Source organism: Bos grunniens, chromosome 14 (genome assembly GCF_055505025.1).
Source record: "Bos grunniens cultivar Pamir isolate PY7600 chromosome 14, Bosgru_T2T1.0, whole genome shotgun sequence".
Lineage (NCBI taxonomy): Eukaryota > Metazoa > Chordata > Mammalia > Artiodactyla > Bovidae > Bos > Bos grunniens.
Window position 1 is genome coordinate 36,318,563 of NC_141178.1, and position 14,003 is coordinate 36,332,565.

Below are 14,003 nucleotides of genomic sequence, written 5' to 3' on the forward strand. Positions count from 1 at the left end.
ATCTCTTCTTTCTCTCATGTGAACAAGTTTTACAATGAGCAGCAAAGCTGGGCATTGACTTAGAGCATTCATTCCATCAACATGGAAAGAATAAATGCAAAATGAAATACATAAATATTCCATAAATATTTCTTTGAGCATCTACCATGGAAAAGACATGCAAGAAATGTGACAAAAGAATCTCAGTTATTCCTTATAACAGCCTCATTGGCATTTGGTTGGTAGCACTGTGAGTTTTCAGGGTTCCTTGGTGGCTCAGTGCTAAAGAATCCACCTGCCAATACAGGAGATGTGAGTTTGATCCCTGAGTTGGGAAGATCTGCTGGAGAAGGAAATGGCAACCCATTCCAGTATTCTTGCCTGGGAAATCCCATGGCCAGAGGAGCCTAGTGGACTACAGTCCATGAGGTGGTCGCAAGAGAGTCTGACACAACTTAGCAACTAAACAATAATTGTAAGTTTTCAATCTATAAATGAGGCCATGGAAGTCCAGAGAGAGTTGCTAATATATCCAAGCCCACAGAGTTGGTAAATAGTGAAGATGAAATCCAATACTAAGGGAATATGACTCCAAGATACTTTGGGTGAGTCTGGTGACAAGGCTTGTTAAGTTCTTTTAGGGGTAAAATCTTTTTTTCCTTGAGTCATAATAACATAGGGGAGTAAGCGTTTTGTTACCATGGGAAGAAGAAACAGACTCTTCTCTGAAATAAGGCTACCTGAAGTGAGAGAGGAATTAGGTCCCATGTTCACAGACTGAGAACATCCTTAAATCATCACACCAGGGTATTCTTATGCCTTGGGGATGGGAATGTTGGTGGTGGTATGTAATTTGTAGCATAGGCATGGATAACTCACACGAATTTTGAGCATAGAGATTTATCTTTGGAGTTACACAGTTCTAGATTTGCATTCCAGTCTGGCCAGTTAGTTTTGCAGCCATGGGCAACTCATTCCACATCACTAAGCCTCAATTTCTGCATCCACAAAATGCAGATAATAATAGTACTAATGCCCAAGTTTTTCTTTTTTTCCCCCCAGAATAAATAAAATGGTGCTTGTTAAACACAGTGCCTGGCGCACAGCAAGCAGTCCGTATTTAGAAGTTATAATTATTATCACTAGGAAACTTTGGGGGAGCTCATTTGGGCAAATATTTGAAATACTGATTCTTCTTAAAGTACCGACTATAAGCCTTTGTCAATTGGATTATGCAGAAGAAATCTTTTTACGAGGAAAACATGCTCAGAGAACACAGGTTTTGCCTGCTATTGCCTGTGGTGCTGAAGGACACGCCAAGATTAAAAAGCCAGAACCAACCAGCAGCCAACTGAGCTCTTCTCTCTTTGTCCACAAAATGCTGATGAAGAGCATTCTGTAATATAATTAAGATTACGTTGAAGAATGAGTCCTCCATCAGCCCATCATTCAATCACCTTTTCCTTAACCAGCAAGAGTCAAGGACTTGGCTTCACCTTTCCCTGCACACAATCACCCAACCTTCCACTCATGAGTCCCACCCCTGGGATAGTACTCACTGATTTTAGGGGCCAAAATCCAATATTTCTCTTGAACATGTCTTTTTATGGTCTGCACGGAGGTCAAAAGGAACTACACACTCATTTTCTAACAGGGTATTTTCTGATGTGAGAATGGCTAGAAACTTTTGTCTGCTTCCCATTCTTCCTATCCAAGTTTCTGTTCTTTTTGGCACAACGATTCATCCCATCGCTAACCTGAGGGCAGGTTCAGGAGATGGTTCACCTTGAAAACCATAATTTGTCTGCCATCACCACTTTCAGAACAGGACTCATTAAGGAAACTTATATCCCATGACAGTGTTCAAAGAGAAGAGTGACCCCTGCCACACTGATACCTCTTCTTCTTCTTCTTCTTCTTTTTTTTTTTTTTTGAGGAAAGGATCATCTGGCTTACTTCTTAGACAAAAATGAAAGGTCAACCCAGACTTATGGAAACATTATATTTTGATGTGACCTTTCATCAGGCTATAAACAATTTTCTCATGGAGAAGTTTAAGATGACTGCATTTTGCTGGAAACAATCTTGACTCTTAAGTACTATGGGGAGGTATTGATAGGGAACAAGAGCCTTGACTGTAGATCTTGGCGTGGCCACTGATTAGCTATGTGAACTTGGGCAGGTCAGTTCATCTCTCTACGTCAATTTAGTTTCTTCATTCATATGGGGAGAATAATATCTGTTTCACCAAGTTTTCAGGATTTTCATGAAGATCAAATTATATATATATATCAGCATAATGTATACATATACATATATATATCAACATAATATATATACACACACATATATATATATCAACATAAGCCACATATATATAGCAACACAGAGTCCCAGTGTCAAATGAAAGAAAAGAAAAAAAACTATGGTATCGATAACACTGTATCATGTTTGTATGAATTACAAACATTCTCACTCAAAACAAGAGTATATGTTAATTATATGTCAAACATTGTAGTTTTTGCTTAAGTGGGAGGAGATAGAGAGAGCTTTGAGAGAGCTGAAAACATCGCATGCTACAAACCAAGCAGTGCAGTTAACTCAGCACTGTGCAGCTGGGATTCAGAAAGAAAACCGGCAAGCCCAAACTCTGATTCATTTTTGTAAAAACAGTTTATCCAGATGTACATATATGTCTGAAGGATCAAAAACATTTGCGATGAAATACTAACAGTGGTTATTTCTTAGTGCTGGAACGGGATATGACTTTTACTTTCTTCTTTTGCTTATCTGTATAGTCTAGACTTTCTAGACAATGGACACACATTCCTTTTGTATGAAGGAAAACAACTTTACTTCCAAGGCCTAAGGGTACGTGTCATGTTTTGCTAGCTTAATCACCTGTACCCATGCCCACAGTGTGGAGCTTTGAAGGCTCGGGTCCTTGAAAGATGACCTGAAGTTCTTGTTTCTGGTTGTACTTCTCATGAAAATGGAAAGGGGTAAAACTTTAAAGAGTTGAGCATGAGGCAGTTGTATTTACCAAGAGAAAGAATTCTGCATGGAGAGTGAGAGAGAGAATGGCACTGGGCAGGCATTTTCTTTCCTTGGCTCCCCAAGAAACTCAAGAGTATACAGTTAAAAACGTTTTCTCTAATGTGGACACAGTGGGGGAAGGGGAGGGGGGATGAATTGGGAGAGTGGCATTGACATACATACACTATCACGTGTGAAACAGATGGCCAATGCAAAGCTGCTGTATATACAGCGAGCACAACTCTGTGCTCTGTGATGACCTAGATAGGTGGGATGGGAGGGAGGGAGGGAGGCTTCAGAGGGAGGAGATATATGTATACATATAATTGATCCACTTTGTTGTACAGCAGAAACTTAAGACAATATTGTAAAGCAATTATACTCCAAGAAAACATACAAATAAAAACATTATCCCCAAGAGTTACCAGGCTTTTTCCTCTATTAGAAATCCACTGGCAAAGAACACATAAAATATCTGTCCTCTTCCCATTCAGGTATCAAATGAAGCCACTGACCTCTGTTTTTAATCACTGGAATTTGAAAACAATTGCAGTCCTTTCCATGCGGTGGCCCTTTCTGAACATTTTGTAGGGAAAAAAATCCATTCACACACATACACATAGATGATGAATGTGTTATCATAACGATTATTGAGAGCTGGCATTAAAATTCCTCTGAGAGAAGGAACAATTTCTGTTTGCTGAGAATTTGGGGGACTTCCCTGGTGGTCCAGTGGTTAAGACTTTGAGCTGCCAATGCAGGGGGCATGGGGTTTGATCCCTGGTCAAGGAACTAAGATCCCACATGTTGCATGGTGTGGTCAAAAAAGGTAAAAACAATTTTTTTGTTTTTTTTGTTTTTTTTTGGAGGAGGGGGGATGAACTCTACAGTTCATGGAGACAAGTAGTTGGAGACAAGTAGATGGAGACAAGTAGTTAAAACCACAAAAGTTGATGATAAAATGCCCTGAAGGATATATATATAGTGGGAGAAATCCTGTTTTGTTCTCCAAAGAAAAGTGTAGCAAAAACTCACAAAGGGGAAGAAACAGAATATATGGAGAGGAGTCGAGCGGAGGTTTAAAAGTCTGAAGAAATAACCAGATAATAGCCTGGTGCAGGTTTTTATAACCAGGGATGTCCACTGATACATCTGAAGTTGTGTGAAGTCAACGAACAACTTATCTTCCTGGCCAATTTCCCATTTCCAGTAAGGCTTATTTCTGGGAATAGGAGATGGTGCTGAGTTTTCTATCAGAGAGGCCATGTGTGTGGAAGCCAGAGCCCAGAGCACCCCAAGGACACTTGAGACTCCTCAGACTCCACTTCCGCAACAATCCTACCTGGATCTTCAGAGGGATCACAGGTGGCAAGCTGTTTATTTTTGGCTTTACCAAGGAAACAAATCCAAGGCATGTCAAAGTAGGAAGACAATTTCCTTTGAGGGGAACTGGACAAATGACCAAAGATGGCTAAGGAGTCTTACTTTTTTACTCTCAGACACCGTGAGGCTGAATGAGTTTTCAGAAGAGCTTCTCCAGTCACAGTGAGCTAGTTTAATAGCCTGGCTCCCCTGTAGATTTTTACTATGGAACTTAGAATACTAGGTATATATCAATAATGCACTCTGGATGCTAAGACAGAATAGGGGTTGAGTTCCCTGAGTCATACAGTAAATTTCCACTGGCTATCTAGTTTACATATGATAGTGTATATATTTCCATGCTACTCTCTCCATTCATTCCACCTTCCCCCTCCCTTCCCTTCCCTGGGTTCGTAAGTCTGTTCTCTATGTTTGTGTCTCTCTCCATGGCTGCCCTGCAAATAGGTTCATCAGTACTGTCTTTCTAGATCCCATATATATGCATTAATATGTGATATTTGTTTTTCTCTTTCTGACTTACTTCTCTAGGTTCATCCATCTCATTAGAACTGACTCAAATGTGTTCCTTTTTATGGCTGACAGCTTATCTTTTTTTAACCCTTATTGTGATCCGAGGAGGTGAGGAGGATTATCCCTCACTTTGCAGAGGAGGGAGCTGAGCTCACAGAGGTTAAGTCACTTGCCCAACATTTCAAAGAGTTAAGAAGTGATGATGGCTCCAGGATTTGACCCTGACCTGTTTGCAAAGTCTAGTCTCTTTCTACTTCTGTTATCCTCTCTCTTCTGAAGGAATAATCAAAAGATATATAGGAGCTACCTTCTGGGAATACTTAATAAAAAAGGGCTGACTGACAAACCATTCTCTTTGGATGTTTCCATCATTTCTGGTGATATGTTCGTGCACTTATCACAGAATCTTCCACTTGTAAGGGAAGCCTCAGAGAGCCTCTAAACCAGAAGATCTTTTTGGAACTGGGGTGGGTGTGAGTGGGGTTGAAGCTGAATTTTGACTGAGAAAAAAATAACCCAGGATAAGGGCACTGGGAATCCACTTCAGGCAGAAGAATTCATATAGGGAAAGGCTGAGAAGTAGCTGGAGGAGGCAGTCAGCGTGGAGGTGGAATCTGCAGGGCTAAAGCAGGGAGTATGCACAAACATGGGTGTGGATAGATATGTGTTTTCAGTTCCAGGCAGGCTCAGTTCCCTTCTGCTAAGCCAATGAGTATTCATCATCTATTCTGAATGTATCAAGCATGGTACTACATGCTGGGAACCCAAAGATAAATATGGCAGGGCATGTGTGACCATTAGGAGCTTGGTCTAATTGGAAAGTAGAGTGGACACTGTTGTTGGCCTTCAAAATATTCTTCATACCTTCCCCCTTCCTACAAGGACCTGAGCTTTCCAACCTTGGTGTTGTGCCATGCTAAGTCGCTTCAGTCGGGTCCAACTCTTTGTGACCCTATGGATTGTAGCCACCAGGCTCCTCCGTCCACGGGATTTCCCAGGCAAGAATACTGGAGTGGGTTGCCATTTCCTACTCCCGATCTTCCCAACCCAGGAATAGAATCCGTCTCTCTGACATCTCCTGCATTGGCAGGTTGATTCTTTGCCACTAGTGCCACCCGGGAAGCCCCCTTCCAGGCTCAGAGTCTCAACAAATCATCACATTCCTATTTCCTTTGTACCCATGATTGGTTTAGTGATGGCGCTATTCTTTCACTGACTCAATCTGAGAAAGTGCAGAGCTTTTGTCTTCTCACGAGGGGAAGAGAAGTAGCAACCAGGAAACTTGTACTAGGAGTTGTGGCAATCATTATGATACCATGAGGGATTAGTCTGAAAGAAAACCCAGGAAGACTGGGTCAAGAGAAATAGAAAAGTGAGGCCTAGTGATCCCATGAACCTCTGTATCAAACTATACCTGAAGCCTCTGTACCTCTTTCCATTTATGTGAACCAATATAATCTAGTCTGAGTTGGATTTTCTGTAATGTGCAGCAAAAAATGTAATCATTTAAGGAGATTTAAAAATAGATCATTACAACATCAAATGGCTGAATGCTACAATAAAAATATAAACAGTGGTGAGGCACTGATCCCACCTCTGGGATATAGGGGAGGATTTCTAAGGAAATAATAATTTAACTGAGCTTTGAAGGCTGAACTAGAGTTAGGTGGGAAAGGGCAATCAGGTAGTGGGAACAGGATAAAAACAGGCACAAAGTAATGAACTATTATAATATTTGTGGGGAACTTCAAAGAGTTTGGTATCACTAGATGTTAAAGTACAAAGCTTGGCTGGCTGGCAGCATCACTGGGGAGAACTCTGGGTTTCACTCAGTAGTGAAAAGGAGACAAGGTTTTAGGCAAAGAAGTGATATGTTCAGATTTACATATGGGTATACAATGGAGGACCCCACTCCAGTACTCTTGCCTGGAAAATCCCATGGACGGAGGAGCCTGTTAGGCTGCAATCCATGGTGTCACTAAGAGTCAGACACCACTGAGCGACTTCATTTTCACTTTTCACTTTCATGCATTAGAGAAGGAAATGGCAGCCCACTCCAGCCTTCTTGCCTGGAGAATCCCAGGGACGGGGGAGCCTGGTGGGCTGCCATCTATGGGGTCGCACAGAGTCGGACACGACTGAAGTGACTTAGCATAGCATAGCATACAATGGAGGATACAAATTGGGAGACTGGGATTGGCATATACATACTATTGATACTATGTATAAAATAGATAACAAATGAGAACCTACTGCATAGCTCAGGGAACTCGACTCAATGCTGTGGTGATCTAAATGGGAAGGAAATCCATAAAAGAGGAGATATATGTATATGTATAGCTGACTCACTTTGCTGTATAATAGAAACAACTAACACAACACTGTAAAGCAACTATACTCCAATAAAAACATTTTTTAAATGGAGGATACAATTAAAGGAGATAAGGAACTCAGCGGGTACTGATTCAATCACATTCATTCACTGTGCCAAATGGTGCTAGGCACTCACATAAAATGAACAATAATTATGGAAAAGAGACACAGGAGCTTAAGGTTGGTTGGAATTATTATAGAAGTTCAGGTGAGAGATCCTAAGAGGCAGAATGGGACATGGCTCTGGAGATGAGTGGATAGGGACATTTCACCAAGGGAAGACATGAAACATATATCCAGTAAGAACTGTGTTTTACTTACCCTAAATATGGCCTCATGATTAATTGCTTTCCAAATGATTCATTGTTTCCTACAAAATCACTGCAGATGGTGACTGCAACCATGAAATTAAAAGACACTTACTCCTTGGAAGGAAAGTTATGACCAACCTAGATAGCATATTCAAAAGCAGAGACATCATTTTGCCAACAAAGGTCCGTCTAGTCAGGGCTATGGTTTTTCCATTGGTCATGTATGGATGTGAGAGTTGGACTATAAAGAAAGCTGAGTGCAGCAGAATTGATGCTTTTGAACTATGGTATTGGAGAGTCCTTTGGACTGCAAGGAGATCCAACCAGTCCATCCTAAAGGAGATCAGTCCTGGGTGTTCACTGGAAGGACTGATGCTAAGGCTGAAACTCCAGTACTTTGGCCACCTCATGCGAAGAGCTGACTCATTGGAAAAGACTCTGATGCTGGGAGGGATTGGGGGCAGGAGGAGAAGGGGACGACAGATGATGAGATGGCAGGATGGCATCACTGACTTGATGGACGTGAGTTTGAGTGAACTCCGGGAGTTGGTGATGGACAGGGAGGCCTGGCGTGCTGCGATTCATGGGGTCGCAAAGTGTTGGACGCGACTGAACTGAACTGAACACGGAAAGCTACTATTCCATTTCTGTTCATAATACAGGGATCACATGGTATGATTTTCACAGTGTATATTTCTATTTTGATTAAACAATGTGGAATTCTGTTCTTACTCTTGGCTACTGCTGTATGAGCTTTGGCTCCAACTATGAAGAAACTTAAGAACGAATAGTCCAGGATCAGACTTGTGGCCAACACTGATGGATTTTTGGTGGCTTCCAGAGGGTGGTATTGAGAAGAAGCCTGGATCAGATTGATTTTTGATGTCTGCCCTGGGCATGGAAAGGATCCGATGGCAATCATGACTGTTTATCTGCTAACCTGGCCTTAGTCCACTCTTTGTTTTGGCCACTATCTGATAAAAGTTAGTGAGTAGGTGACTATTTTATAAAAAAAAAAAATCAGAAGATGAACACCCTTTTCTGAAAACAAGTGCAATAAATGGAAGCCAATTAAAATACAATTGGTGCCAAATGACCAAAGCACTAGAAAGCTTTCTTGCTAAAATACTCTTTTAACTTAATATATACTTCTCCTTAAAATAGCTCACTAAAACAAATCCATTTTAAGATAAATACAGCTAGGAGCACCTCTTTATTCATGAGAATCTGTTCATGCTCAAGAACCATCCGCTGAGTGGAATTGCCCCTATTGTCAAAATACCACTTGAACTGACAATTATTTCATTTTCTTAAATAAAATGGAGTAGACATGTATGTCTGTATATACACACACACATAATTTTCTTCTGCTGCAGGTTTTGTTCTCATAAATCACTTTGGATATCCTACAAAATAGTACTTTGTGAAAGATATTTTTATTTTAGAAAGCAGGAAAGATAATTTTAATGACAGGTAGCCTCTCCTCAACAAAAGACATGCAGTAATGTCAGGATTTCTTGGTACTGTCTGTAAGATTCTAGGCTTACTTTGCTCTTAATTTAAGCAGCAGCTTAGGGACCTCCCTGGTGGTCCAGTGTTAAGACTCCACACTCCCAATGTAGCGGGGTTCGATCCCTGGTTGGGGATCTAGATCCCACATGCCACAACTGAAGATCCTACATGCCGTAACAGAGATCAAAGATTCCAGAATATCCTGCATGCTGTAACTAAGAGACAGCACAGCCAAAAATAAATATTAAAACAAAAACAAACAGCAGCTTAGTCCCTTAGAATAATCTGAGATGAAGTGCAAACTTTCAAAAGGATTATCTTTCAAGGGTACCATGCACTTCTGATGGAGTCCTGGGGGGAAGGCTTTAGAGGTCCAGCATGCTGTTGGTCTCATCACTAATTGGGTGACTGGGAGCAGGCACTGCTGATGATGGCAATCCCACACTCCAGGTTTTGGGATGAGAGGATGGATGGAAGATAAGCTGAGCAAATGTCCCCCGGTCTCTTAATTTGAGCTGAGTTTCTGGCCTTTGGGACAGAAGGACAGCCAGTCTGGCTGACTAGGAATTTCCCAGATCATGTGAGGAGGCTGGTCTGTGTGGGTGGGCAGAGCACACTGGAGCGTGGCAGCACGTGATCCAACTGCTCGACCCATGTGACGTGCAGGAGGCTGAGGTAAGGAAACAGCGTGGAGATGGAATGTGATGTGTTTGAATCCTGGGTCATCAAGTACTATCTTAAGTGAGTTATTAAACTCTTTTGAGACTCATTTCCCTAATATTTAGAATGGGAAAAAGCAGAGGGCTATGAAAGGATGAAACAGAATATTTTATATCAAGTACCTACTACAGTAGACTTCCCTGGTGACTCAGATGGTAAAGAATCTGCTTGTATGCAGCGGGCACTCAATCACTGGGAACAACCTAAACCTGTTCGGTTTGTTGAATCCCCTCAAATATCCCAAGGCTTAGAGTATGAAATGCTGAGCTAAACAAAGGGATCAAAAGTCAATCAGCTGTTTTTTCTTGCTAAGCTGGGATGACTTTTAGAGAGTCAAAGACAGGCTCTCCCCTCCCCAGCTCTATAATATTTACCATGTGCCAAGTACTGATTTAAGTACTTCTCACTCAATCCGCACAACCTTATTATTATGGCCATCGTTTAAAATGCACAGGGACTTTCCTGGTGGTCCAGAGGTTAAGAATCCACCTGCCAATGCAGGGGACATGGTTTGATCCCTGGTCCAGGAAGATCCCATGCCACATACCAACTAAGCCCATGTGCCACAAGTACTGAGCCTGAGCTCTAGAGCCCACCAGCCACAACCAGAGAAGCCATGGCAATGAGAAGCCCGAGCAGCACAGCTGGAGAGCAACCTCGCTCGCCACAACTAGAGAAAGCCTGCGAGCAGCCACGAAGACCAAGGACAGCCAAAAATAAATAAAAATAAAATGCATACGCACAGGTTGAGTAATTTAAAGTGAAGTGAAAGTGAAAGTCCCTCAGTTGTGTCTGAGTCTTTGTGACCCCATGTGCTATGCAGTCCACGGAATTCTCTAGGCCAGAATACTGAAGTGGGTAGCCTTTCTCTTCTCCAGGGGATCTTCCCACCCGAGGGATCGACCCCAGGTGGGTAACTGAACCCTGAGATAAAACTACCTCTTCTTATAGTTGCTGTCACAGATATGTGCATAGGGTCTCACTGAGCCAGACACAGGAAAGAGTGGTTAGGTGGTGGTGGCTGAGTGGCAGAAATCAGAAAGGGCTTCATGGAGGAAGTGACCTAGGATTTTTCTTTAAAGCCTTTGGATTTGGTCTTAAAATTATATTTAATTCAGGTGCATTCTGCAGTTATGTTTAAGAAGCTGAGCAGCCACCTATAACACAGAGGGGCCCCAGGTGTTTTGAATGACAGTAGGGTCCCCGCTGCTACAATCTGGGCATTAAAGCCAGCCTTGCTTTGGTTATAAGTAAGGCGATTATCTAGCTTGAAACGAGGTGGCAGAAGTAATCTTGCACTGAAGGCTTCTATCTATCTATTGTCCGATAGATCATTGTACCCGCCCCTCTTCCTTCTCTGTGAGCACTGAAAACCTTTTGCTTTTTGGTTACTTCTGCTTTAGAAGTTCTATCCCCAACTACTTTCTTGGAATGGAAATTTAATCTTCAAAACTGTTCTGCACTGCTGGCCCCGGAATTAAAAGCAAGCACCTTCAATGGGGAAATTAAATTTATTTGATATACCTGTACATGTATAAAATTGGATCCAGTGCCCATTGGGTTTGCAGCCGCACACAAAATGCTTTTGGCTATACTCTGAACCTAATACCTAATTCGTAGCTGAAAGGGGGCCAACCTCAAAGACCTTGTCTGGCACTGATCCCGAGCAAGGTGATCATTAGCCGAGAGCGGGCATCATTTTCCGGTAGAGCTTTTCCCCATGTGCGTGGTGTAATCGACAGCCAAGGAGCCTTCCTTGGGGAGCTAAATATTCAGTTGACTGACTTTTCATTAAAAAAAAAAAAGGAAAAGTAATACCCAGGGGGAAAGACACTTCAATTATAAATATCTATATTTCATTTTACACTCTCCTTTCTGAAGCTTCCGAGTCAGGCTCTGGCTGAGTGCAGCAGAGGGCAGAACCCAAGGTCTGCATGTGCCTATGTCTTGGCTTTAAGAGCAGGCCATGTAAAATAAGCTTGGTCCTTCTCAAACCCTCTCCATGTTCTGCAATTTAGCTGCTACAGAAACTGTCATTGTGTTTTCCTCCCTAAGTTCACCTAGGACAACTATGTATCTATTAAGATGAAGACTGGGTTTCTCTCTTTTTTTTTTAGCATATAGTTTTTATTTATTTACTTATTTTAATTGGAGGCTAATTACTTTACAATATTGTAGTGATTTTTTGCCATACATTGACATGAATCAGCCATGGGTGTACATCTATGGGTTTCTTGGTGGCTCAGTGGTAAAGAATCTGCCTGCTGATGCAGGAGATGTGAGTTAGATCCCTTTGTCAAAAAGATCTCCTGGAGAAGGAAATGGCAACCCACTCCAGTATTTTTGCCTGGCAAGTCCCATAGACAGAGAAGCCTGGTGGGCTATAGTCCATGGGGTTGTGAAAGTGAAAGTGAAGTCGCTCAGTTGTGTCTTACTCTTTATGACCCCATGGACTGTAGCCTACCAGGTTCCTCCGTCCATGGGATTCTCCAGGCAAGAGTACTGGAGTGGGTTGCCATTTCCTTCTCCAGGGGATCTTCCTGACCCAGGGTTTGAACCCGGGTCTCCTGCATTGTAGGCAGATGCTTTACTGTCGCAAAGAGTCAGACAAAACTTAGTGACTGAACAACAAATAACAGCAAGATGAAGACTGGGTGAAATGCACAGCAAATAGGACCGAGTCAGTGTGGGTGGCCACGAGGCCTGTGCTGATCCTCGGAGGGCCAGGATGGAGGCAGGGGCTCCATCAGATGATCTGGTCTGATTCTATCCAGTTACAAACAAGACATCCCACCAGAGTCCACAAAGGCTGGCTGACTTGGTCCCGTAGCTGGCTGAGGGCTGAGCTAGGAGACGCCCGTCTTTTCTCTTTACCTGGACCAGCCATCATCCAACTTTACTGTCCAGTTCCAGTCCAGCACCATTCTCGCTTCCTTTATTGACTCTTTCTGCTCCTTCTCTAATTTTTATTTACGTATTTGGTTGTGCTGGGCCCCAGGTGTGGCACGCAGGAAAACCTGGGCCGCCTGCATTGGGAGTGTCGTCTTAGCCACTGGACCCCCAGGGAAGCCCTCTGTTTCTTCTCTTTCCTCCTCTTTTAATTTTCTCATGTTTCTTTCTTCTTCCCTCCCTCCTTTCTCTCACTTTTCCTTTCTTTTATTTTCTCCTCTTTTGCCTATCTTCTTCCTTCTTAGACATCCTCTCCCCACCCCATCCTCCCTTTCTTTTACCAAAGGCTGATTAATTGCCCAACATGGGTGAGTGGCCTGGCCTGGGCCCTGGGCACACACTGGTGGCCTGAGTAGTCCCATCCCCCATGGAGCTGCGATCTGAGCCTTTGGAGGCACAAGGCACATCCTGCCTTTATCTTCTGTTCTGCCCATCCCTGCAGGAGTCCTGAGCCGGTGGGAATTCCTGAAAAATGTGGCAACTGGGGGAAGGAGAGTGTGGCAGCATTGCTAAGAATTGAACATGGATGCCATGCGGTGAGAAGCTGAGCACAGGCTTGTAGTGTGGCTTTGATGAGGGAGAGCGGGCAGCCATCGGGGAGGTAGGAGAACTCCTGGCCACTGTAGCTGCTCTGGTGAGAGATGGGACTTTCCCGGATACTCCTTCAGAAACCACCTGCAGACAACACACATCTAAACATATTTAAGCTTTTGTCCAAACTGAGTAGGGTTGGGGGGTGGCTGTATTTTCAATGAGAAACCTTGTGGGAAGGCACAGGACTGTGAGCTCTCTCTTATTGTAAGGTACAAGCTCAGGTAAGAACATGTGATGGTTAATCTTATGTGTCAACTTAATAGGGTCACCAGATGTCTGGTTAAACTGTTTCTAGGTGTGTCAGTGGGGGTGTTTCTGGATGAGATGAACATTGGAATCGGTGGGTGGAGTAAAGCAGATTGCCCTCCCCAGTGTGGGTCGTTGTTTAGTCACTCATTCGTGTCCAACTCTTTGTAGGTCCATGGACCCGCCATGCTCCTCTGTCCATGGGATTTCCCAGGCAAGAATATGGGAGTGGGTGGCCATTTCCTCCCCCAGGGGATCCTCCCACCCAAGGATCAAACCCACATCTTGCGCACTGCAGGTGAATTCTTTACCACTGAGCCACCAGGGGAGTTCCCCCAGGGTGGGTGTGCCTTAGCTAATCTATCAAACGCCTGAGTGAGAAAGAATTCT

At 43.1% G+C, this 14,003-nt stretch overlaps 1 protein-coding gene across 35 annotated transcripts in view; it reads right to left on the reverse strand.

Annotated features, from left to right (window-relative positions):
- Positions 1–14,003, reverse strand: part of SAMD12 (sterile alpha motif domain containing 12) — a 451,161-nt gene that overhangs the window by 54,413 nt on the left and 382,745 nt on the right. Inside the window, exon 7 of one of the 35 annotated variants that reach the window (XM_086336361.1) lies at positions 7,603–7,675. The exons of the other annotated variants lie outside the window; for them this stretch is intronic. Coding sequence (XP_086192487.1) covers positions 7,603–7,675 — 73 coding nt within the window. The remainder of the gene's footprint in view (positions 1–7,602; positions 7,676–14,003) is intronic. 35 annotated transcript variants of the gene reach the window in all.